The sequence below is a fragment of the Prorops nasuta genome, unplaced genomic scaffold, assembly GCF_024137725.1.
Source record: "Prorops nasuta isolate Cenicafe-Biocafe unplaced genomic scaffold, Cenicafe_Pnas_1.2 PNAS00009, whole genome shotgun sequence".
NCBI lineage: Eukaryota > Metazoa > Arthropoda > Insecta > Hymenoptera > Bethylidae > Prorops > Prorops nasuta.
Genome location: NW_027116806.1, coordinates 8552362 through 8578575, shown reverse-complemented (window position 1 = coordinate 8578575; position 26214 = coordinate 8552362). Strand labels below are relative to the sequence as shown.

At 35.9% G+C, this 26214-nt stretch overlaps 7 protein-coding genes across 16 annotated transcripts in view; 4 read left to right on the top strand and 3 right to left on the bottom strand.

The window, feature by feature from the left end:
* Positions 1-4: 4 nt before the first annotated feature.
* Positions 5-1127, top strand: LOC136776392 (peptidyl-tRNA hydrolase 2, mitochondrial-like). Of its 2 annotated transcripts, XM_066731886.1 has the most exons (3): positions 15-156; positions 226-390; positions 454-1127. In XM_066731886.1, exon 3 carries the CDS (start codon positions 567-569, stop codon positions 993-995), a length of 429 nt encoding a protein of 142 aa, XP_066587983.1. In that variant the 5' UTR covers positions 15-156; positions 226-390; positions 454-566; the 3' UTR covers positions 996-1127. The 2 variants fall into 2 exon arrangements, with proteins under 2 accessions (XP_066587982.1, XP_066587983.1); XM_066731885.1 differs by having other exon boundaries at positions 5-390.
* A 30-nt stretch (positions 1128-1157) lies between these two features.
* Positions 1158-6682, bottom strand: LOC136776391 (transmembrane protein 145). Of its 2 annotated transcripts, none has more exons than XM_066731883.1 (6): positions 6546-6682; positions 4680-5337; positions 4096-4603; positions 3881-4018; positions 3538-3793; positions 1158-3454 (listed from the first exon to the last, which is right to left on the bottom strand). In XM_066731883.1, the coding sequence occupies exons 2-6, from the start codon at positions 5054-5056 to the stop codon at positions 3264-3266; spliced, it is 1470 nt and encodes a 489-aa protein (XP_066587980.1). In that variant the 5' UTR covers positions 5057-5337; positions 6546-6682; the 3' UTR covers positions 1158-3263. The 2 variants fall into 2 exon arrangements, with proteins under 2 accessions (XP_066587980.1, XP_066587979.1); XM_066731882.1 differs by lacking the exon at positions 6546-6682 and adding an exon at positions 5614-5883.
* A 249-nt stretch (positions 6683-6931) lies between these two features.
* Positions 6932-11734, top strand: dor (vacuolar protein sorting-associated protein 18 dor). The gene is made up of 16 exons (XM_066732069.1): positions 6932-7509; positions 7586-7769; positions 8003-8160; positions 8224-8400; positions 8550-8739; positions 8804-9141; positions 9207-9436; positions 9513-9624; positions 9696-9875; positions 9957-10274; positions 10335-10470; positions 10556-10777; positions 10846-10997; positions 11063-11160; positions 11234-11545; positions 11621-11734. The coding sequence occupies exons 1-16, from the start codon at positions 7429-7431 to the stop codon at positions 11682-11684; spliced, it is 2952 nt and encodes a 983-aa protein (XP_066588166.1). The 5' UTR covers positions 6932-7428; the 3' UTR covers positions 11685-11734.
* Positions 11704-24781, bottom strand: LOC136776504 (putative 3-methyladenine DNA glycosylase). Of its 2 annotated transcripts, none has more exons than XM_066732074.1 (5): positions 24413-24781; positions 13212-13407; positions 12945-13151; positions 12276-12485; positions 11704-12198 (listed from the first exon to the last, which is right to left on the bottom strand). In XM_066732074.1, the coding sequence occupies exons 2-5, from the start codon at positions 13363-13365 to the stop codon at positions 11789-11791; spliced, it is 981 nt and encodes a 326-aa protein (XP_066588171.1). In that variant the 5' UTR covers positions 13366-13407; positions 24413-24781; the 3' UTR covers positions 11704-11788. The 2 variants fall into 2 exon arrangements, with proteins under 2 accessions (XP_066588171.1, XP_066588170.1); XM_066732073.1 differs by lacking the exon at positions 24413-24781 and adding an exon at positions 13630-13762.
* On the bottom strand, positions 14591-17320 carry LOC136776503 (facilitated trehalose transporter Tret1-2 homolog). Of its 3 annotated transcripts, XM_066732070.1 has the most exons (5): positions 17120-17320; positions 16861-17049; positions 15962-16158; positions 15312-15621; positions 14591-15233 (listed from the first exon to the last, which is right to left on the bottom strand). In XM_066732070.1, the coding sequence occupies exons 1-5, from the start codon at positions 17202-17204 to the stop codon at positions 14608-14610; spliced, it is 1407 nt and encodes a 468-aa protein (XP_066588167.1). In that variant the 5' UTR covers positions 17205-17320; the 3' UTR covers positions 14591-14607. The 3 variants fall into 3 exon arrangements, with proteins under 3 accessions (XP_066588167.1, XP_066588168.1, XP_066588169.1); XM_066732071.1 differs by lacking the exons at positions 16861-17049; positions 17120-17320 and adding an exon at positions 16315-16561 and having other exon boundaries at positions 15962-16198; XM_066732072.1 differs by lacking the exons at positions 16861-17049; positions 17120-17320 and adding an exon at positions 16460-16546 and having other exon boundaries at positions 15962-16198.
* Positions 18034-19326, top strand: LOC136776331 (uncharacterized). Its single transcript, XM_066731770.1, has 3 exons — positions 18034-18437; positions 18515-18956; positions 19081-19326. Exons 1-3 carry the CDS (start codon positions 18319-18321, stop codon positions 19192-19194), a joined length of 675 nt encoding a protein of 224 aa, XP_066587867.1. The 5' UTR covers positions 18034-18318; the 3' UTR covers positions 19195-19326.
* Positions 19748-26214, top strand: part of LOC136776501 (inactive rhomboid protein 1) — a 138828-nt gene continuing 132361 nt past the window's right edge. For all 5 annotated transcript variants that reach the window (XM_066732067.1, XM_066732066.1, XM_066732064.1 and 2 more), the window contains exon 1: positions 19748-21920. The gene's annotated coding sequence lies outside the window, so the exon portion shown is untranslated. The remainder of the gene's footprint in view (positions 21921-26214) is intronic.

Here is a 26214-nt window from a genome sequence, read left to right as displayed (position 1 = left end):
GCACGCCGCACGAGGGCCACGAGGCTGAATGCTAAAGTGGCATGGCAAGTGCTAAATGCTAACCTATCTATAAATTGTACTATGATTTCTATATCATCAAATTAACCTTACCAAACCTTACTCAGATATTGTTTGAAGTCTTTTCTCTTATTTTATGTATGATAAAATATTATATATAAATATTTTTATAACCATTTTAATTCTTAAAAATTATCTGTTAATCAGATCACGTTTATTTTCATAAATTTGTTGCTACATGTTAATGAAACTTCACAACGAATTTGATTAGATAATTCTATTATGGGTCATGTACGAGACAATTTTCCGGCTGATGTGTATGACAATTTTATAGAGAATAGTGGCTGTGGCGAGCTTTTACAGCAAATAAATGTATTCACTTATAAAATTCATCTCAATAGAAGATAAGTAGAACTAATTAAGTACATTTTTCAGATTTGTATGAATGACACAAAAGATTTCAGGAAGTGTCAAATCCATGTTGAAAATTTTAAGAAATGTTACCAAAATTATACTCTTAAAAAAGAAAAGCAAGAAGTCAAAACATAATGATACCTAAAGGTATAAAATCTTTCTTAAAATTAATTCAATCTAAGTCTACTATATTTCCTAATTCTGAATCTTGTAAAATGAGCATTATTGTAAGAACTGATATAAAAATGGGAAGTGGTAAGATAGGTGCACAATGTGCTCATGCTGCAGTAGAATGTTATCGTTTAGGAACAAATTGTGGAAAATATGAAAATATACTTAAAACTTGGGTATATTCTGGGCAACCAAAAATTATTTTAAGAGCTGCAAGTGAAAGAGAATTATATAACTTAGAAAGGAATGCAAAGTTAGCTGGTGTTATTACTGCTGTAATAAGGGATGCTGGTAGGACTCAGTTAAAGCAAGGTACAGTTTCAGTTCTAGGCATTGGTCCTGCACCAAAAGATGTAGTTGACAAGTTAACATGTCACCTTAAACTATTATAATTTTAACTATATTTATTAGATTCAATAATTTATATAATTTTATTTTTTGTTTCAACTTCTTGCAAAATTTAATAAATATTTGGCCACATTTAAGATTTAATGTAAATTGGAAATAAATATTAATATACAATTTATACAATTATTATTGTTTTATTTTACAAAATGTCATTAGAAATAATAATGTATGATAATTAACTATCTTTAATGACTGGTTTAAACCAACTCCTGGTTAGATCAACTAAAGTTGGTTAAACTAGCCGTAAATAAATAATACTATATCTTTCACAATCTTCTATAAAGACAAATACGATTGAATGTCTTGCATTTTAATACAAATTTAATTTAAAAGATATCATGCATCTTAGAGCAATTAGTAATCCTCTTTATTTTTTTATATTATGTATTATAGAAAAATGAAGATAATTTGGCAGGTATGTAGTCTTTTTTAATTATCAATAATTAAAAAGCATTGTAATTAATTATACTTTTTCATAAAATTGCTATTTATCATCTATTCAATTAGATTTTCACAAAAAAACACTGAATATTTTAGAGAGTTAAATCTTCAATGAAATTTATTAAAACATTAAATAAATTTTAATTAATCATCCTTCCATTATTAGTAAAGATTAAGACACTGAGAGCTCACCAGTATTGCACTAATAATTAATGAATCTTAAGAATAATCTAAATCAAATGTATATTTTCTTAACATACTATCTAATATATTTTAAGATTGAGCAACAGCATAGGAAAAATCCTGCATGTTTTAAACTGAATATAAGAATATTTACGAAATGGCTTAAAAAACTTGTATGTTAATAGATCAGTACTTCTGTGATTTGATACGTTTGTAGCAATACTATGAGTTATATACAAAGAAAATTGGTCACTTTAATTGTAAATACTTTGACAAATCACAATTTAAAAAATGGCTGTAATATTAAAGATGAAATGATACCATATTTACTAATACAGCTACATCAGGTTTATGTGCAAGCATAGTAAACGAATAAGATTATTTCTGTACAATTTTAGCTATTTCTAAAATAAGCTAATAATTAATTCTATATAGAATTTTAATATACAAGCTTTCTTCAATATATCATCATTGTAAATTCCACGAGATTGCTGCATTCAATAATTGCCTATATAATTAATCACTTTTCCTTGTTTACAGAGTACCTATGTATATGGACAATTTCTATGTGATAATTAAAAAATATGACAATGAGTATTGGCATTTATATGCAAATTCTATAGGTAGGCTAAATATTTTTCTCAGTACTAATGTTTATATAGACAAAAATATATAGTATGCTCACCTATAGCAAATAGAATTCTTTTAAAATAGTTGTAGAGCAATTTTTATGAAACAAAAGAAGCATTCTTTCTCAAGTTATTTATAAACTCTTTAACGGGATCTCTCAAGCACCTTTTACATCGAAATGTCCGGACAAGTTTACGGCATTATTTCAAGAATGACTTTCAATCGATTATATTGTTTAACGATGTCGCGAGCTGCTCATTTTGGTAGGGCTATCAGTTTTTAAAAAAACAACAAAAACAATTTTAAGTTTTTTCTTTAAGTGACTATTTTATTGGAAAGAACAGTTCTTAACGTCATTGAGAAGTTTTAATGATTTTGAAAACGGTCCTCATATAATACTGTATCATTAACACGCGTTTTACTCTGTAATATTAATATGAGAGACTGTTAAGAATTCTAAAAACATTTTCTGATACCATGAGAGTTGAGAAGGAATCTTATGTTCTTTGTCTCATAAAATGAAGCTCCAAAAGGATTCTTCCTGCCAACTAGATGTAGCACTTAAGAGTATTACTAGTTTTAATACAAACAAACAGTTTATTAATTTTTTAGTGATCATTTAAGAAATATAAATAAAATTCAATTAACTTTCTGTGCACAATAAATAAACTCAAAAACGTAAAAATGAAAAGTATCTCTGTTTGAAATGAAAAATTTTGCAGTAGTTTTTCAACATGTAAATATACCTACTTATATCATACTTGTTTTTTCTTTTTAAGATTGCAGTATTTTTTATGTAACCATATATTTAACTTTAAGATTAGGTACATTTTTTATTATAATGTACAGGATGTTTCAGTCTCAAAAAGTATAAATCAGAGCATTATTACTTCTACAAAATTTACCTTTTGGCAAACATGCATCACATTATTTAAAATTTGACTTATTAAATTATTATATATATATTTATATGATCCTATTACCTTGGTATTTTGATATTAGGTAATTATTTTACTGAGTTCTGGTGGCTCAACATAATTATTAAGAACATGTGGTGCCTCATTAAATTCATCTAACTCATCACCATTATCTGCACCCTGTGCAAGTAAAAAATATTGTTCGCTTCTAGTTGGCCATAATAAATGGGCCATTACACAATAAGCAAAACAATCAGCTGAATAAGTGATGCCTGAAAATATCCAATATTTGTTACTAACAAAAGTATCAATAATACTACAAGGAATGCTATTAAAATAAACTTTTCTGACTTACCAAGTAAAAGCTTAAACCTCCACAGAGCACTTACTTGAAGAGCTATAAGTGCTATAATAGGTAAATATATAAACCAAACTAATGAAGATGCCCCAAAATGGAGAAGGAAGTTTAATTTTTGAATATTATGTTCATATGTCATGGTATTTCTAAGCTCACACAAAAACCATATCATTATAGCGCTACGGAAGAGAAGTATAAACCAACCAGGCCAAGTCTGATATTCATCAACATCCTCTACAATATCAACTTCTGTCTAAAATTAAAATTGATCTTTAATTACTATAGAAACAAAGATGGAAAAACATGTAGGTGATAAAAATATTTAGAATTACATGCTTACCATGTTCCATACATATAACAGGATATGGACAACTCCATAACAGAACCATATGGCAAATACTAATGGTTTCCAAGTTAATTCTATGCGTGTTACTGCCCATCCTTTGGCAAGTAAAAGTAACAGTAGCATAAATGATGTCTAAAATGTTATGTTTTTAATTTTGAACAAATATGAGAAATGTTAAATATTCAGGATAATAGAGAAATGTTTCTTACTCTTGATAAAATATCCAAAATATCTCCAGCAACTTCTAATTGTTCATAGCCAACTCCATCCAGAGCAAATTTTAATACATGTATTAAAATCAAACAGAGTGCAATAAATTCTAACAGCAAGCTAGCAGTAAACAATCTTGTTACAGGATGTTTTTGTAATCTAACTGCGTATAGTTGCAAAGGGACTAATATAATATAGCACATGAAAAAAAGCAAATACAACTCTATAGTATTTTGCTTGTCATAAGAAAGTTGATAAGTTAGACTATTTAAACCACTTGTATTTGGATTGCCATTCACAAGCCAAATATTATATTCTAATTCGCCTTGTTTGTCATAATATTCCCATTGACATGTGGTTGTATTTCTATAACAGGCTACTAGACTCATATACCAGAATCTAGGTTGCCAAAAATCTTGTATGATATATGTAAATTGGTGACCTTTAATAACATTCCATAAAGAATCCTCATCAGGGCATAATTTTCCTCTTGGGCAAGGTACTCTTCTGTAATGTAAATCAGTACTGTATTATTATGAACAATGAGATTCTTAACCAAGCATAAATATCTTCTTATATTTACCTTAAAAAGTCTTGGCCTTCATCGTTGCAATGGGGATCGTAAGAGCTTTGATTTAAAGTATTGAACATAAAAGAACAAGCTAAACTTTTATCTTTTACTGTTCGGTTTCCATAATACTCCAAAAAATGACCACGATCAAGTACTGCTAATGTTATGGGTACAGAGAAATTTGATCTGGATGTTATGTTCCCAAAAATATATCCATAGGATTCTTTTTGTCGATGTCTGTCAGTTTTTTGAAAGCCAAATTTAATGAGAAAACGAAAAAACTCTTTGGTATTAAAAGTACCCGTTATATGAGTAGATTCACTTAAATTTTGTTGCAGTATTATGCACAATCCAATGGAGACAAGGATTAACACGCGCTTTACCGTCATTATTACAATTTACTTTGAGAACTGAACTCTTTTAAAAAATAGATATCAAGAAGTGTATACTTGAATTATTTTTACCATTGTTCTTTAAAAAAAATACACCTGTTATTGAACAACATTACAATAAAACATCTATAACACGGTATTCGTAAGCAAATCGAGTGACTCTCAGTCGTTTCTTGACATGATAGCGACATCATTTACAAGATTTCTAATTTCCTCAAGTTTTCATCTTTCTCATCACTACAGCTGAGCAGTATTCGTTGATTACTTGCTATGAATGCCTACGAAGACAAATATTAAAAAATAACAGTCGACGCACACAATTCACATTTGCATGAGCAAAACTATATCAGGCTAGGTCAAATATACTAGTTAAACTTGTAGATTTTTGAATCCAAAACTTGGAAGTTAATCTTCTTATCTTTCTTTTATGGCCACAAACAGACATTAATCGTGGAAAAACAGATATATATGATTACTGATTTTGAAAATATTCAGAAAAATCACATTTCGGTAACACTACTAACAGATAGCACACTACTAAACTATAATCATACCATTCCTATCAATCCTATCCTCCTATCATATGTATGTTTTCTGTCTTTACACTTCAAATTTCAACTTCAACCTTTATCAATCTATATGTCACGTCACCTCTCTTACGTTCATCAGCTTACATGCTATCTGCAGATTTGCTACGCACCTATACGCCGTCTTGACCCTAGCAGACAAGTACTAATTCTTTTTTGTCTTTACTTTCTCGTGTTTCAACTGATTATTATTAAAGAAGAACAATAATCAGTTCATAACATAATTTATTACTCTGTTTAACCGACTAGGCAACGCTAAATTATATACACTATATAGTATATATGTATTATAGTAGGCGGAACTGATTACAAAATTTATTTGAATTTTTATCTTATAGAAACAATAATGAATTAAAGCTTAGTGACATCCACATAACAAATTGATTATGTGATATATTTTCAAATAATTCAAAATTTTAAGTAAAATATATATTATATTCTTCAACATGCTGTGAAAGTGAAATAGATTCTTTAATATTTTTCGCATTTATGACAACTTTTGGCCGTAAAATCGTGTGGAAAATTTATACGTGAAAGTGTGAAAAGTCACTATTTGCCGCTTTTAAGATTAGAATACATACAATTTTCTTCAAGTATAAAGAGCTATATAAGCGAATTAGATAACATGCAAGAATGTGAAAAGTGTAAAGAGTTTTAGAGCATTTATATATTAGCTGTACCATTTAATGGGAAGGTGTATACCGATATTACAGAGCACTTTCACCCGAAATCTATTCTAAATCAACATTATTTGAAAATTTTGTTTCTCTATCCAAAAGCTACTTTCTCTGAGGGTTTAAAAACATGACCGAAATTGAAATCTATCTTCAAATAACATTGCTTTTTGATAAGATTGCAAGTGAAGCCGCTCTGTAATGTCGGTATCCACCAGTATCCACCTTGCCTTAAGCCATGCACTTAAGGGTTAAAGTTAAATCCGGGATGCACTGAACTCACTGAAGTTTAAATTCCAGCTTAGACCATTAAAATGTATAGTCTAGTAACATATCTTACAGGTTCCAAGGTAAATTTAATGCAATCAGCCTGGCCTTTATTTTATTTCTACTAATTGCATCAGTCCTATTCGATAGTGCAACGAAAAGGAACAAAAAACAAATCCTTCCTCCGTATTCATATTATGTCATATACATACATCACTCGAGCTTGACTCAAGTTTCAAGTACTACAGTATATGTCACGTAAACTGTAGTATTAGAGCCTAAAGTCGATTCGAACGTGTCTATTCTTATGCCCCCCCCCTAGTAGATTGATTTCTGACAGTTCTGTTCTGACTACTCTGGCTGGATACTCTAGAAGTTTAGAGTAACTCGATTGAGCTCGGCTATCACTATCTGGACTCTGGCTGGACAACTCTGGACTGGAGTCTGGACTGGCTGGATATCTGGCTAGCTAGTCCCTAAAGCAAAGCATTATTTAGCAGTTAGCTGAATATTAATCATTGATTTATTTGACTAATAATTACTTACACATTGACCAATGTGATCAGACAATTACAATACCAACGATACTAATCTTTTCGTTATCTCAATACTCATTTTTGACAATTCGGAGTCAGATCGAGCGTATTTAATTTCTTCTTTGGGTATTTGAATATGATAATCCGCACTAGTAATGCTCGAGATCAAATTTGTTAGCATAATATTAGCAATAATGTATACTTGTAATTAAAATGTACATAACTATATAATATTTAGCTTAGTGGTTATAAAGAATTTCAAATGAAGTTTTGTAATTGGTGAATAAATATTAATTATTAGCAAAATGACATCTATATTTGATCAATTTGCACAAGCCTCGCAGAGGTCAAAAGAAGTGAATCCAAATCTAAGCCGACCAGATATTGTGCGTTCTTCACTATTCAGTCCAATAAATCATCAAAAATTTAAGAAATATTTAATTAATTATTTGTGATTCATAGACCTCATCTGGATTTATACAAATGAAACTTCAAGATGATGGGCCAATATTTATGAAACAAAAAGTAAATTTTCAACCAACAGATAAAATTTTGCATTTGGCTGTTAGTAATAATATAATTATAATTGCCATGGGTAATAATACTTTATTAAGAATTCATCTTAAAGATGCCAGTAATATAGAAGGTATGGTATTCTCCCTGGAATATTTATGATTACAGTTGAAACTAGTTAAATCAAAAAACTTGTTTTAATTTAATTTTAAATCTAATTTTGATCGTGCTTATGACAATAAACTGATAATCTTTTATCTCATCAAATGAATAGGTCAAAGCAAAATAAAACACTTTTTTACTATGCTTATCGAGTTTTGGATATATTTTGTATTTAAAGAAAATTACAGAATTATATCATTTCAGAAATTGACATATCAAAGTATATGACAAATATGAAGTTATCTAATTTATTTTTGGATCCACTGGGTAATCATTTGTTACTGCCTTTAGTTCCAAAACAAGGTGATAATCCTCAGCCAGAACTTTACTATGTTCATAAACAATCTAATAAGTTGAAACATGTAAGTAATGAGTCATTTTTATTAGTTTGATAATTTTTCTTAATATGAATCATTAACTGTTAGGCAGGAAAATTTAAGGGACATGAAATAACTGCTGTAGGATGGAATTTTACAAGTACCAGCAAAACTACATCAGGGCCTATACTTTTGGGAACTTCAAAGGGTCTTATTTTTGAAACCGAGCTTGCATTTGATGGCGATAAGATATTTAATACAGGTTTAGAACAATATTGGCATAAGGTATGTACTATTTAAAATTTGTATACTGATAATAAAATATTTTGTTCTCTTCTGTGAATGATTTTTTAATCATGCCTTTATATAAAAATATTAAGCTGTTGCTAGCTATTTATAAAAAATAATGTTAATAACTACTCTTATTTTTATAGGTGTTTGATATAGGAAAAAATAATAACACACCAATCACTGGCTTAGAATTTCATAGAATACCAAACTCTGATAGATATCTAATTATATTAACAACACGTACTTGTTTATATCAATTTATTGATATAGTATCAAATCCTGAAGAAAAGCCCTTATTACAACAAGTTTTTAATAAATATTTAAATAAACCTGGTAAGCATATAAAGATAAAATTATTAAGAAGGACAATTATTTTTAAATTACAAATATTTTACAGAAAACTACACACACGTAATAAATAGTCTGCCATATTCAAAAATGCAATTTTATTATCCAAAACTTGGTGCATTTCCAAAATCATTTGGCTGGCTGTATGAAGGGGGGATTCTGTATGCTCAAATTAATACAAAAGCTGATCCTAAAAATGTATTGATTGATAAAAAGGATTTGACATGTCCTGAAACTAGTCTAATGACTAGTAATTCAGTGCAAAAGGCTGTTGCTCCTCTGTCATTTGTGTTAACAGAATTCCATGCTTTACTACTTTATACGGATCACGTAAAAGGAATATCGCTTTTGAATGAGGAGCTCATATTTGAAGATATGTATAATGATGTATGCATCAAAGACTCGACATAAAACTATTATTTCTTTGTGGACTATATTTAATTTTTACTTAGGCAATAGGGAAGCTTGTTGCTATTACCAAAGATCCTGCAACTCGAATAATATGGGCTTGTACTGAGAGAGCAGTATTTAAATACAAAATTAACAAAGAGGACCGTAATGTTTGGCAGGTTTATGTTGAAAATGGAGAATTCGAGCTTGCCAAGCAATATTGCAAGGACAATCCCGCACATGTAGATCACGTACTTGTAAAACAAGCTGAAATACTTTTTAAAAATAATCAGTAAATATTTTATTTATAGAATAATTTGTATTTGAAAAAGGTTTTGTTGGCCTAAATTTAATATATTGTTTTATAGATACATCGAAAGCGCTCTTATATATGCTGATACGTATTCGTCATTTGAAGAAATAGCGTTAAAATTCTTACGCGCTGAACAAATAGAACCTTTAAAGATATTCCTCATAAAGGTAAATGAATCTTTGTCATTCTGTTTTTAGAAATGCATCTAATATTAAAATAAGTTTTATTAAAATCCCAGAAACTTGGAGGTTTAAAACTTCAGGACAAGACACAAATAACTATGATAGTTGTTTGGGTAATAGAACTATTTATGACTCAGCTAGGAACATTAAAAAATAATAAGATTTCACGCAATGATCCGCAATATATAGAGCTTCAGAAGCAGCTTGACCAATTCCTTGTTATGCCGAAAGTTGATGTGTGTGCTTTTACTTTATCTATGACATTGAAACTAAATAAGTTATGACAACATAATATAATAAACTAATTTTATTTGTAGGAGTGTGTTAAGAAAAATCGTAGTACAATTTACGAACTTCTGGCAAGCCATGGTGATAAAGATCACCTTATTAATTTAACAATAATGCACGGCAATTACGAAGAAGTCATTCGAAAACATTTGTACGAGAATAATTATTTAAAAGCATTAGAGGTTTTGGAAAATCAAGATAATAAGGAATTATTTTATCAATTTGCCGGTACTCTTTTACAAGAATTACCTCGCCCGACAGTAGGCATTCTGATTTCTCAAGGATCTTTCTTGAAACCATCAAAACTTCTTCCAGCTTTAATTTCTTGTAATTGCGATGAGAAACACGTAAGAAAATTTTCTTAATTATTTTATTTATAAATTATTAATATATTTAAACAATTTTAGGCGAAAGAAATTATAAGGTATTTAGAGTTTTGTATATACAAATTAAGTTGTCAGGATCAAGCAATACATAATTTCTTATTGTCACTTTACGCGCGATATAAACCAGATGAGGTAATGCGTTACATAAGCTCACAAGGTATATTTGTATCTATAACATATCCATAAAATTATCCGTCCCCGTGAAATATCTTTAATAATTTTAATATTGTAAATTTTATTAGAGCAAGATATAAGTATGGTTCATTATGATGTCCATTATGCTTTAAGATTGTGTCAAGAAACAAATTTAACTGAAGCATGTGTGCAATTATCTGCTATACTTGGTCTTTGGAGTACTGCAGTAGATTTAGCTTTGACAATAAATGTGGAATTGGCAAAGAAAATTGCTTCCATGCCTTCTGATCATGATGATGAATTAAGAAAAAAATTATGGTTGAAGATAGGTAATATATCATTTGACCATAAAAATATATGACGAATGATCCGTTACCACTATTTAATTTGTTTTCAGCGGAACATGTTGTCCGGGAAAGTGATGACATAAAGCAAGCAATGAAGTTTTTACAAAATTGTGATTTAGTTAAAATTGAAGACATTTTACCATTTTTTTCAGATTTTGTAACAATTGATCACTTTAAGGATGCTATTTGTAACTCTTTACAGGTACGAAAACATAATCATAGATGGGCTAGCTATAAACGAGTTATTTTGATGTTATAATTTAATAGGAATATAATCAACATATTCAAGACTTAAAAGATGAAATGCAAGAGGCCACCAAAGCTGCAGAGCTGATTAGAAAAGATATTCAAGATTTTAGAACGAGGTATATTGTTTTGAAAAATATATATACATATATGCAATTATATAGTTTTATACAAACTAATTTCACCTTTTAGGTGTACTTTTATTCATGCCAAAGATACATGTAATAAATGTGACGTGCAGCTATTAATAAGACCGTTTTATGTATTTCCTTGCGGACATAAATTTCATGGAGATTGCCTTGTTGCTGCTCTAACACCAATGTTATCAATAAGCCAGAGAATAAAATTAGCCGATCTTCAAAGACAACTTACTGCTTTTCCAAGTAAATCGGATGACACTACATCGGTTGGATCTACGTCCTTATCGACGAAGGATCAAATTAAAGCTGATATTGATGATCTTATTGCTTCTGAATGTTTGTATTGTGGAGAATTAATGATAGAGTGAGCAATATTGTAAAATGATATTTTTTTTTCTTTTTATAAACTGCTACTAAACAAATATCACTTTATTTGCAGCTCAATTGATAAGCCATTTATTGAAGAAGAGGACTACGAACGAGTTATGAAAGAATGGGCGTAAAAGAATTTTCATTAAAATGTAATATGCAAAAATATATTTATTATGTGATACGTTTTCTATAAATAATTTATATAAATATAAAATTATGCACTTGTGTATATGAATCATAATCTTTCTTTGTTAAGACTTGATTGAATCAAGGATTCGATTTTTTTATCCCTTTTACTTACAAACTTATTATTATAGATGTAGTATCTTAAATGTTTACTAGCCCATTCTATGCCTGCACTATCTATTCCAATTCTTGGACAAGAAACTACTGTAATACTTTCCTCTGCTAAACTATTTTCAAGCCATAAATTTTTCCAAGTGCATATTGAATATTTGCTGTGGCATTTTTCAAGTTGAAAGGCCATACACAATTTTGATGGACCATTGCAGAGCTGATCTATTTCTAGAGTTTTGTTTATGGTTTTAGCATTTTTAGATCTTGACTTTGCTTTTCGATTAATAACCATATATTCTATTCCTTCCAAAGGTTCCAAAGCTCTTATAAGCACAGCAGACCCTTCTCCTGAAAATTAAAGTTAAATAAATACTGATCAATAGCTGTTTTATTAAATCTGAAAAGAATGAAATAATGATAATTACCTAAACTAGATAAATTGAAGCAGTGATACATTCCATATGTCATATAAATATAGATAGTGCCTGGTGGCATATACATTGGTACATTTCTTGGTGTGACTTTGTTTTGATATGACTGAGATGCTTTATCCAATCCTCCTAAATAACTTTCTGTTTCAACTATTAGACCTTTTAATATTGCTCCATTATCCAATTTTCTAACAAGAACTTTTCCTGTAAATAAATAGTCATGCATTATGACTTTATATTCTGACATTATTGATAGGCTGCAATAAAAACACAATAGAGATTTCAAAATTCTGGAATATTAACAAATTTCATAAATATTGATTTTAAATAACTGAGCAAGAATATACAAACAATTATTATTATGCAGCTTGTTTTAAGAGTAGTGGTATTACTTTTACATAACACGATAGTACATGTAAGTTAGGCTAGATTTTAGTAAATACTTAGTACCTTTATTAATCACACAAACTTGTTTATTATTTAAAGTGTCACTATCATAACCAGGTTGAAATTAGAAGAATTATTTTGGCTAATTTTATGAGTGATAGAATATATAAGATAAAATTAATTGTGATAGAATAAGTTTAACATAAATTTATATATTTCTAAACTGTGCCACTTTTGCAAGGAATGTGCAATATAATAAATTATTTCCAATCTTACCCAGTAATTTTGTTGCTAGTTCTTCGCAAGGACTGTGGAAAAATGAATGATCTAATCTGTGCGCAGAGATTTCTTTCTCCCAGGAGGTACAGGGTGGATCTTCCAGTGGTTTTAATTCTTCTTTCAAAAGTTTATTTCTATTTGCAATTGTTCTCTTCTTAACTTTATTGGCATGTGTCTCCAGCTCTTCCTTCACAGAATCTTTATCTAAATTTTCATTTGGCATTAAAGTATAAATAACAGAAGATTATGTAAGAAAAAACTTACAGTTCTTTAAAATGTCTAAATTGATTTTTTTTCCACTTTTAACTAAAACAGTCTCATCACACTTATCATCATTATGGTACGAATCATCTGTGAGAAATTTCTTTTTGTCTACTGCAGGTTCTGATGTGGATGATATTAATTTCCTTTTCTTCATATTGATTGTTTGAATTCAATGAATGTGTGTTGTAGGGATTTTCTATAGAATGGCATAAATTGACAGATTAAGCTTTGCTTGCATATTATACTCAATGGTTAGACAGAGGGGTTAGGGTACACAGAAAACACGAGACACACATATGTATACGTTTCGCTTATGAGTCATAACTGATGCCTATTAAATTTATAATATTGCTTATATATAGGCTAGTAACTACTTAAGCTTAGATTAGACCCGTTGTAATCAGTTGTATTTATATACCTATAATTTCATCTGTCACTGCGCCAGTACCTGTCTGTCAGCACTTAACTACTCAAGAAAGGGTGATTTTAGGATTTCTATAGGTGATTCCTTCCTAGTATTCCTACCAGAGCTCACATTAAACTGTATCGGCCGTCTCTATCATCCTAGAGAACGCACAACATTAGCAACAGACAGCTGGCTGGACCTATATTTTTATTTATTATTGCAGATCATATCCACCATATTCACTGAGATATTATGACTTGAAAGCATCTTGAGCATATTTTAATACCATAAATAAACTTTTGACAAATAATTTATCGAATTTTTTATCTGATTAAATTTTAGTTATTAGAAACTACTAAGTTCGTCATTTACTCTGATGATTGAAGGTAAAGTATTATCTATATTGTGTACAGATGAGAATGCGTTTACTGGAAACTTTTCTTAGGGATTTTTTTTTCTAGCATTTTTTGATATTTTATTTGAGAAATGATTAATGCTTTTGATTGATAACCATTCTGCTATCCTTTTTCTCGGTCTTTATTATGGCACACGCGCGAACACAATAATTTCTTCTCTCTCTCTCTCTCTCTTTCATTTTCTTATTCAATCTTAAAGCCGGTATTTGCTTGTCAAATAATAATCGATAAATCTCATATTATGTAGTCTATCCGTAAAATGCATTCACTGACCATGCTTATATATATATATATATCATATAAAATAGTTGATACGACAGTTGATTGAATTCTCCATGTGTTATAATGTATACACATATATTTAAAAATGAGTATTTAATTGAGACCAAAGTCGAAGATTAAAAAATAGAAAAGTTTATCTCGCGAGAAAGAATTCTATATCTATATACATATATAATAGGGGTAGATAAAAAGACGCGGACACTCGCGCAAGAGAGTTTTCATTTATATATATGGTAAAAGGAATAAAAGAATGAAAATTAAAAAGTGTCGCTAACAGAGAACCTATAGGTGATTATTTGCCGATGGATTTTTGAATCTCCAAAAGACTCTTTCCCTTAGTCTCCGGGATGAAATAGTAGACGTACGGTATCGAGAGGAACGTGGACAGAGCGTAAGTCCAGAAAACGTACTTTTGACCAACGAGATCCAGGAAGGGTTGATAAGTTTTCGTGAATGTAAAGGCAAGGAGGGAATTTCCGGAATGAAAGCCGAAAGATAGAAAAGTTTTCAGGCTGGCCGGAAATATTTCCCCGAGTAGTGTACCAGGCATAGGCACGAATCCATAGTTGACGAACAGGTTGAAAGCTAACAATGATAAGATTGGTAGCCAGGTGAGATGATGAGGATCGTAACCGATGGACAAAAGGTGGAAATGTAGGCCCAGCAAGGCCAAAGAGATGAACGCGCCAAATCCGGCGCACATCAGCAGCAATCTTCTGCCTAATCTGTCTATGGCAAATACCGCGGTAGCCCCGGCTATTACAGAGGAGAGTCCCAAGCCCATGACGACGACGCTGGCTGGTAAATTCACTCCGGAACTCGTCACGATGATCTCCGTGTACGAGTTGACCACGTTATATCCGGTCATGTAGACGAAAATGTTTAAGCAGATCATAATCGTTATCTTTCTCAAATTGCCTGAAATCAGTAAAATCAATGATTTAATTTTTTTTCTCCCATAGGAACAGAAGATATACATATATACATAAGACTTACTATATTGGCACAATTCCTTGAATTTATCGAGTAAATTAGTGGAGGCAGCGTTACCCACAAAGTCCCGCAATTCTTGCATTTCTGCCTTGACATTTTGCTCTCTGCGGAACCACTTCAAGGACGCCTCGGCCTTATCCAAGTCGTCCCGAAGAAGGTAATGATACGGTGATTCGGGTATCAGGGAGAAAAGAGCTATAAAGAGGATGTTCGGCAGGAGGCTCACGTATGCGAACATCTCCATGGACAGATAAGGACCCATCGCGTTACCCAGGAACGCTCCTATGGAAGCTACGTTCACATTCAGGGATATCTGAAAACGTGACGTTTTACATTAGGCACGTATATATATATCTTATGCGCTAGCTTCTGCCATGCCTTGCCTTCCGTATGTAATAATTTACAACATCTCCCACGCTCGACTGCAATGCAGCCAATACGGATAGATTTAAACCCGCGCATATTAGTGAAGCGCCTATAGAAATTTATAGATAGAGAGTCTTTTTTTCTCTTGCGTAACACGTCGCCCATACACAAGCAAGTACACGCTATATTTTCAAATTTAAGCGATTATTTGCGCAGTACTTATATTTTACTATATTTATTAAATATATATATATATATATATATATATATATATTAACGAAGCTTACCAGAGCACCGCGAATCGAAGGATCCGCGATTTCTCCAAGGTACAGGGAGAGGGCAGGCCAAATCATGCCCGAACCAATACCCGAGCAGAACCTAGATACGTAGAGCCAGAAGACCGACGTGGAACAAATGGTGAATATCCAGCCGGACGCTAATGGCAGACCGCCAAGTAGAAGCGTCCTCTTCCTTCCGGTGTACTCTGAAGATCGCGTCGTGAAACGCGTTAGACACATGCCAACCTTGGAACAAGATCACCATGACTCAGGATATTCTTCATCTTTGATTTCCGCTCGATTTATCCCGAAATTAACTCTATTCAAGCTACTCGAGAAGAAACAAGAAATCTATTACGCACGATATGTATCTATGCCGAGGACCAAATGTCCCTGTCTTCCTTTAGCTTGGATCTCTCTCGGATGCCTTGGCTCGCACTTCGGTCATCCAGCATCGCGCACGAGAGCAACGATTTATATTATAGAGAAAGAAAAAACATAACGCACTTTTTGCCTGCATCGGGTTTTCGTGTGCAAATGTGCAATTACTGAGCCATGGCTGCCTTGTTCTTAGATTTCTCCAGTCCTGATCGGTTGCTGGCTTTTTCTCATGCTGAAAAAGTGTCGTTTTCTTTGAATATTCAGATCGATTTTACCTCGCAAGATTTGAAATCTCTATATAAGAGAGGCACATCGCGCTATGCAAAGCGGAGAGAACTCTCTCACGGCAGGGGATGCAGGTGTGGATGTAAATAAAGAGGTTTTTTTTCTCGTTGCGCGCGTCATTCCTATTATGATGAGCTTATACCGAATGAGGTGAATAAAAGTCGTGCATGCATGCACGCATGGTTTTTCCAGGAAAAATTTCACGACTATCTATTTATATATATTTAGGAAAGGAAGGTTACCTTGGCAAATGACGCCTACAGCGGCACCGACCAGTCGTCCAAGGTTAAGAATGGACGCTACCCAGGATGCCTCTGTGTCGGTAAGTTTCAAGGTCTCCCCATCGCCATCAGCTTCGTCCGAAGTAAGTCTTGCCAGGTAGGGCGATACCCATCCGTTGGCCAATCCGCTCACCACGATGGCCAGACTCACTGAAAAAATGCCGAAAGACAAACTCGGGATTAAATGGTCCATTGATTCTTCATCTTTGTTCTATTTTACCGGTGAACGAAGCCAACCACTGTGGCCAGTGGGTCTTGTTATTGCAGGCTGGCTCAACTTTCTCGGGATCTTTCAAGGACGACATGTTGCGTTCAATTGGCGGAGCGTGGAATGTCTGGACGGATGACGTTGGGTGATGAGCACATGTTACGTGCTACCAAGCGGATCGATCTACTGGTGCTTGCGGGCCTCGAGGAGCTTCGAAATATGCTGTCTTCGAAAGAGGATAGCGGTGCGTCAGGTGACATCGGGAGATTTACTTTTCGATAAGGGTACGAGCGAATTATTTATGATTCCATCCGCTATTTGCTCAGTATTTGAATATTTAGGCCATTTCGATTATTTGTCATAGCTGCTTGAGAGAGAGAGATAGTGAGATCGTAAAATGTCTTATCTGCGCAACTTACTCACTACTTCCGTCAACGTCAAACTGTGGCGTGGGTGTGCAATATGTATGTACGTGTGCATGCGTGTGTGCGTGGAAAACAGCATAATTTTGCAAACTTAATAGAGATTGTGACGCGATTAAGGAGAAAACAGACGAATACAATGAGCTTTGGTATAGACGCTATTTGACTTGGCTGGCTCCGGCAAACCCTCTTATTCTTGCTATTGTATAAGTACATATAATAAATATTAGAGAGCAATGATTTTCTGTTTGAGGATTTCTGCACGGAAACCGATACGCTCTATATATCTGCCAGTCTCCGAATGTCTCCGAGTGTCCCACGAGTCATCAGATAAGAGGAAAAAAGCGTGCCGTCCGCCGACTATAATTACTCCATTGTTGTAATAGCAGTAACTCGCTGGTAAAACAACACTATCTTTGTTCAATAAATCCTCATCGCAAATGCTATTCTTTGCTCTTAGATATACATACGTAAATAACTTCAGAGGATAGACGTTCCGATGTTTCAATGTTGGTTGTGTAAAAGTAAAAAATGCCATGACAAACAGAGGAATATTATATTTGTATGAGGAGCAGCGGCCTGCGGCAGCGCAGCAGCGCGAGGAGCGAGGATTGGGCACTCGGGGGCTGGAACCGAGTGGAGCCCCGCTAAAGATGCGCCGGATGCGCGATCAATCTCTTGGTCGAAATGGTGACAGATTTATGGCCGCTGCTTGTTTGTCGGTTGTCGGTTGTCGCTATTGTAAACATTGTCTTTTGAGAAATAACGCAACGCATTTCCACGAACAACATGTCAGATTGGGCTAGAAAGCAGAGCGTGCCACCAACAAAATTGGACTTTCGAGAACCCATAATAGTCCTAAGAGATAGATACGAGGACGCTCCGCAAGCTCTCGTTCAAAATACCGGGTAAGGGAATTTATATAAAATTTATAACTTTCAATTTTTTGTAGAAAGAACAAGGTCTATATGTTTGTTATTTTCAGCGATAAGCCCAATGTAATAGCCAAGCGTTTGCTGTTGCCACTGTTGAAAGATCCGTGCGGCATCGAAGAGGAGAAAAAGAGACGCTACGATCGGCCCATTGGACCTTATAATTTTAATAACGATCTTCTTTATGGTCGAGTCTGTGGTGAAGAGGGGGAGGGAGAGTATCCCGGATTAAAATATGAAAAGAAGGAAGACTGGGCGGGCACTGAGATTGGACAATATGTGTCAGGTTTGTCCGAGAATGGAAAGTGGCTGATCCGACACTTGGGATTACCACTTAAAATGGCTTTGAGAGAAATCGCGGCGAAAAAGCCTCGCGACGCAGTTGCGTATCTTGGATCTTGGCTGATTAATTACAAGCAATGCCAAGCTGCAGCGACTGAACAGCTCGAATGCGATAATCAGTTGTTGTATCTCAGATCGTCGATGAAAGACAAGGTCAGCTTTTTCTTAAAATTTGCTAGATATACACGTGGGTGTGTGTGTGTGTGTGTATCATGATGTATTTAGTCTTCCTAAAATTCAATTCGTAAAGCGACGATAAACGACAATCGTATTTCAGTCCTCGAGCGAGGAATATACTATTGGGATCGACAATGAAGGTGAAGGGAAGGAAGAAGAGGAGGAGGAACGCGACTTGAATTTCAAACAGTACGAGACGAAAGAAAATGTGTAGAATTTATCATAATTGTCCGAGTAGTACTGCTGTATCGATTCGATAAGATATAATATATATACATATATATAAGTGGAAAAATATAAACTTATATAGTAGCGGCTTGTATATGAGTAGGCGTCTGACTGAAATCGCTCATTACTACTTGCGGCGCTAGGGTTTTTTGTTCCACTTTGATCAAGCACAAGTGCGCGCCGATGAAACAAGTTGTGGAAATGTATGGCGAGATGGCGCATCGGTCGGCGCGACGAGAAATCCGAAAAAAGCTCGCATGTTCCACGCTTTGGCTTCGGTTCTGTGGCGCGTGAGCGTGAGAAGAGGAGCAACACGAGAGAAAGAGAGAACAACGGTAGATTGTAGAGGGTGTAGAGTCTGGGCAGTTTGAGTCGGTGGATTATGGAGAGACACGAAGAGTTCGTTGATCGTCGGTAAAAATCGGGTGTTTACGGCGCAACCTATCGGGTTTCCATGCGGGGTTTGTTCAGTGCGACTCGCGCAGCCGCCCCAACCCAGCATTAGTCAGTCGGGGTAGTTGCATGAAAGTTTCCACGAGATAGGAATTAGAAGTAAGGCTCTTTAGTAGGAGAGGAGTTATGAGATTGTAAAGGAGCTTTGCAGCATAGCTAGGTATCCTCTAGGAACTACGAGATGAGAGGAAATGGAGAAATGGGCTGATGGGGAAAATTTGGTTGTCGGAAAGTGTACGATTGTAAGAGTGAGCTCTTGTTTATACCGAGTGGCGCGCAACTTGTTATTGACGCAAGGAGGGCAGGCTAGGCAGGTGCGGCCATGACGGTAATAGGTTTCGCTGCCGAACGGCCAGATGGCGCACCAGTCGCATCGGTCCACCCTGTCTAAGCTGGAATGTCCTGACCGACGACGAGGAGCCCCTCTAGAAGCTGTCGTCTTTCGCGAGGCTTTTTTCCCCCCTATTGCTTGACCTCGCCGCGAACAATTTCCCATTTGAAGTGAACAACGATCATCGTCGGAGTAACGTTGCGTGCTGTGATCGAGTAGGGATTTCGCGAGTGAGTGTATGGGACGTGGCCGTTACTATTCCCTCTCCGCTGGTTCGATTCGCGCTCGTGTTGTTGTGCGAGATCAAAGGCGGCGACAGCTCCAGTGAAGCTCTTCGTGACAGGCCTCGAACAACCTAAAAACCTGATTATCGTTTCCTCACGGCTGCCAAATCATCGAGCTTTGGGTTGAACATAGCACGCTTCAACGAGGAAAGTTAATCGAGAAGCTGAATAGCTGCTCGTGTCAGCCAAGCTCGCCAAAGCTCGGGAGTGTCGTCCACCATTTTGGGTGCGCGCGAGGTTATTTCCCGTGTGGCTCGCCTTTATCGTGCTCTCGTAAAGATTCGCAAGCCTGCGTCCGTTACTTTATCAAATGGGAATATTATATCAGTGAATCGAGGTAGTTTCTTCGAGTTTGGCATGCAAGGAAGCTCGATGGGAATTGCCATTGCGTTTGCGTGTGAATTTGGCACGGAGATTGGAAGGCGGAGGCTGTTTTCCCCTCTGCAGTCAGCTGGTCGTCGTTTTTGTCGGATGGCGCAAAATTAGGCCGTGCGGAGAATCTCCTCTGATTCTAGCGAAGCATGACTCTGCGCATCAGCCGGGAAGGACTGGGAGGCAGTCGGCTATGATTTTAGAAGGGATTGTGATTGAAAGCAGAAGAAAAAATTGTGAGTGGCTCGATCGTTTGCTACGTTCGACGCGCATTCCTTCCGGTCGAGGTTTTAGTCTCGCTTGGTCTGGTCCACGGACACGGTGCTCTTGCACGAGGAGGAGCATCAGTAGCGACGTCGCCGTCGTCTCGTGGCAAAATTATTTTTCGTTCGTGCAGGAAGAAGCTTTGAGACGCGGTCGACGGGGAGGAGGGCAAAGGCGAAGGCAGAGACGAAGAAGACGAGGTAAAAGCAGGGAGGAAGGGGTGGGAAAGTAAGAAGGGAAAAAGTGTGCGAGAAACGACGCTAGCGTGGAAGCTGAAAGATCTTGAGTGCCATTAACCTCGTTTCGTGCTGGCCACCCACCACCACCTACCCACCCTTCCAGCAAAAGAATTGCTGGAGGTCCGCGAGTTTCGTATGCCACCGAGCTTTCTGTCGCGAGCGATGCGTATCTTAAGTGTTCGCGTGTGTCCGCCCTGCTTGTCCATCGGATCAGGATAATTAGCCATTTTTCCCATTCCACTGGTCTGCTTTCACCTGCTCGCGGAAATGTTGCGACAACGCAACATCAATGGTAAACAAATACATCGTCCTGTCGCCTTCCTGAAGGAAACGAAAGTCGCTCGAGCCACGATATGACGTGGATCATCGCTCGACCGACCCAATCAACCAATCGATTAATCGAGACTACAAACTCCTCTACGCTTGTTTAGAAAATAGTGAAAGTTTGTTCGACGAATCATTAAGTGTATCCCTCGCATCTCTCGCTATTAGGAAACGTAGAATGAATTAAAGTGTTACCCCTTGGGAATTAATCGGTTAGCGAACTATCTGTGTTCCATTTTGTGCGCTAAAGAACAACGTGATAATGATGAATTAATCGCTACGATATTGTACCGTTGTCCCGTATTTTTTATATATTTCAAGCTGTACATCTATCTTTATCAGTGACTTTACTCCTTTTTTATAGTAGTGCATAGAATGTTTCTCCGTTTGTCTCGCGCTAACGAAGGATTACTGTCAACGGGTGCACTGCCCTACTAGTAAAAAGGTCAGTAAATTTATTTTAATCGTCCCCCTTGTATCGATTTCAACTGACACTACGCTGCTTGGTTTTTGAATATTTCAGTGAAGAATTAAGCCCCGTTGTTATACATGTGTTATAAATAGGTAAGTTTTAAGCAGGAGACCCGGTGGGAAGAGAACAAGGTTGACTCGGTGAATAATGAATTGTGCTGAATACATAGAGACTGGAGTCGTAATTAGAGAAGGAGTGAGAGAGAGAGAGAGAGAGAGAGAGAGAGAGAGAGAGAGAGAGGAAGAAACTGTTCCCTCTTAATACCAGGGATACCCGTATAATCCTTACGGTTCCGGAATGAAGAAAGTGAGCTGTTCCAGCGGATGTTAATCTCCGTGCAGGATCTAATGTTGTATAGCGTACACTAAATAAATTTCATAGAAAAACAATGTTGTTTTCCTCGTAGAAACGTCAGTAAAACGGTATTGTTGGCTTGACAAGACTGTGCCGCATGCCGTGTGCCGCCCACTTATTCTTCAGTGGCGGCACAGCATTGGCAACATTCCCCCCTGTGCATTTTAAAGTTTTATTAAATCCCGGTGAAAGTCAGTTTGTTAAGGAAGCGGGGAATCGTAGGTTCCACACCGATTTCCTGAAAACTTGAATAAAATTTGCTTTTCGCATCAGTTTATTAAGGCTTCATCCGACGTTTCACGTCGTGTATATACCGAGTTTAGCGCGCGCGCGCGCGCGCGCTCCGAGTACATTGAAACTTTAATGTGAAATCATAGAACATGGAAAACTGGCAAAGTTCCAGGGACATTCCCTACTCCGTACTCGCAGCAGCTCTCGGCCTCTCGTAGTAGCCTGCAAGTACGTACCTGCGAGTACACGTGCGCAGAGAGACCTACCACTGCCGACCGTTACATATAACATTTCTATGTTCTACTTATATGCATACTGCATATATGGTACGGTACCTACTGTGTGTGTGTGTATATATATATATATATATATATAGATAGCCTTATAGACTTGGTTGTCGAAAATGCAAATTGAAGCTTCGAAGCTTTATTGGCTTAGGAGAAGGAGGTCGATGATTGAAAGGCGAGAGTCTGAAGAAAGTGCAATGCTAGAGATAAGCATGAACACCGGTAGGGGAGGAATGAGAGGAAATCTCAAGGCTCGAGTCTCGAGATGCGGCATCCAGTGGCGCTCGCTCACTTGCTCCTATTCCATTTCCCAAAAATTCGCTCAAATGGCCATCCACTCTTTGCCTATAGATGTATCAAAGAGAAAAGATTCAAGATGGCAGGAGCACAGCGAACGACCACTCGTTATATCCCAATTTCGTATCCGCAAACTCATAGATGTAGGAGAAGAAGAAGTAGGAGGATATCTGCAGACGGGGATCAGACTGTTCTGATAAGAGATCTGCGAAAGGGGGTGCAGCTGCGATAAAACTAAGCAGATCCTTGTCATTCTAGCCTGTATATATATATATATACGGGCAAAGCGGCTCGAAGCTTAACATCATTTAACACTGTTACGATCGTTACCGAATACTTAACTCCGTTCACTGAATTCTTTCCGCGCGCATACGGAAATGAGAGAACTGCGAGTGAGGGATAAAAGTCTCTTGAGCCATGGAATCGTTCGACGTAATCGGCTGATAAGATTTGCGCTCCTTGACAGTTGGATTTTCAGTGTTACCGCAGTGACAATTGGATTTTCTATACTCTCCGTATACATTGGACTGCAGTCGAGCCGAATAGATTGCTTCCATGGAAGTTTTCTTCTGGAAACCAAGTGGAAGAGAAACCTACGGTTTATGTAACACCGCTAGTTTCACGCTGCTAATAATTTCCTTCAATTTTCTTCGTTTCCCATCCACCCTCTGCAACCCTAATTTTCCACCGATAAAAGATAATTCGAAGCACACACACCTTGGCTCTTGATACTTATTCCACCATCAGGGTGAGCGTATGCTGAGCTTTCTTCGAACCTTCATCAGGGTCCGGAGTCCATTTCCTTAACCTACTTGGCTGACCTATTTCGGTGCTATCCACTCAGAGATTTATCACCCTATGACCTATACTATATTTATCATCCATCATTCCTTTCCTCGCGTCATCGGACCATCCTTGAAATTAAATTAAGGATCTCCAGTAAACACCGTAAATCTTGCTTCCAAGCGAGCTACGTGTTGGATCCAATCATTTCAGAAATTTAGATGATTTCTTTTCAACGCGTATATATATATTTTCCGAAAACTGTACTTTGCTCTTTGATTTTTCGTCGCAGCCACGCAGATCAAACGTCAATTAATTTTAGCATGAAGCTGATTTTCTCTTTTCCGCAATGTGCAGCTAATAAAAGTAGTAAGTATAAATATATATATTTGAAAGATCCGAAACGCGTGAGTCCACGCGTTTTGTAAAGAGATCGGCGCGAACCAACATGCTGTACCTACATATATATACATACATATACATACGTACACAGTATAAGAATGCTTTGCAAACCATTTTCATTTTGCCAAGTGAATATCATTTGCCGTGTGGATGAGCATGTGGGTTACGCCAAAAGCAGCATCGCTTCTTTTCCAGTCTTTTGCAACGTCCGTCACCGATTCCCTCTAGGAGAAATTTTGATTCCCGTCCAACCAACGGTATACGCATCCTCTCCTGCAACTAAATCCACCCAGCCAGCATATGCACAACGATATATTATTATAGTACCTTCTGTAGTATTTCCATCGGACTCTTTCCGCATATTCTCTTCTTCCAACACAAAGCGCGGAACATTCTCCTCCCTTCCGCTGCACCCTTATGCGAATGAATGAAATGAATCAAGAGACACGGCAGTGTCACTGGTGTCACTAATGTCTCCACGGAAAATACATACTGTCGAGCACTACCGTCTAACGTATACAGCAACTTTGACCGCCCTAACCTCAAAATAAATTTCAATTTAAATTATCTTTTTCATTTATCGCAATACGGATCCAGCCCACTCGCGCACCTAATACTTTATATATTTAGCGAGTAATGAAAATGCATATTTCGATAAAGTCACTGATATGGAAATTGCGCCAAAGATAATTCGACAGTGCTAATGACTCCATTATCTTGCTGGTCGTTTTGCGTGCGCGAAGAGGGAGGGAGAGAGAAATGGCACAGTGAAAAAGGACGGTGTACGGCAGACCGCTCTGCTGATACGCTCGGTATTATTATATATAGGTAGTTCGATAGGTATATAACTATACGAATGTGCGTTTGACTCTACAAACGTATAAATAAATTTTATACGGCAGTGAATGTCGGAGTTAGCAGCAGATCCCAGGAGATTTTAGTTCCATCTGAGTGCAGTTGCACATGTTTTATTGAACCCAGTCAACCGTATGAGAAATTTACGCCCGGGTATAGACCCAATAGCCACGTGTACATATATATATATATATATATATATAGACCTCGATAGAAGCATTACTAAATACATATTAAAATTGGTCGATGCGCATAAGTTGGAAAATATTTTGCATCGAGGACAGTCTTTGTCCGAGTTGACGCGGCAACTCGGTCTTCCGACTCTTCTCGCTCTGTCGGAGGTGTCGGAGCGATATCGTAGCCGCGGCGTGTGCGCTACGTTATACCAAATTAGCCATATTTCAAATTTGCTTAATTTATTTCTATGTATATAGCGTTACGGAATGGCTTGGAAAATTAGGCGCGAGTACGAATGTATGAGTGCATTGTTAATTGTATTGGTTTAGTGTGAGCGAACCTGATGGAATGCTGAGGAAAGGGAGTTATAGCCAAGGATGTTGTCATGAAATTTTTTGTACAAAGTGAATGAAGGAATGATCGAGAAGTTAGTCATATATACTCTCTAAATCTCAATAAGTGAAATTTCACTTATTGTAAGTGTATATACACTTATTCGATAAGTCAAAAATCGCGTTCACTTAGAATAAGTGAATAGAATAATGGTCACCATTTGGATAAAAGTTTCACTTTTTCAAAAGCGATTTTCACTTATTCAAAAGTGAAGAATGCCTTCACTTATGGAATAAGTGAAATTTTCACTTATTCGGGTTTAGAGAGTAGCTTTTAAAAATCATTATAAAACTAGTGAGAATTTTTAGTTTAGCGTGTTTAAAAGTTCTTGCTGCTGCTGTTATTCGTTTACTAAACTATTTTAGCCATTTTTGATAAAATAGTATAAATGATTTCATGCAAAGTTACGTTTCGTAACGGCAGGTAAAGCTGCAAGTTTTCACCAACGCCTAGAGTCGCTTGTAAATAATGTATTTATATAAGTTACA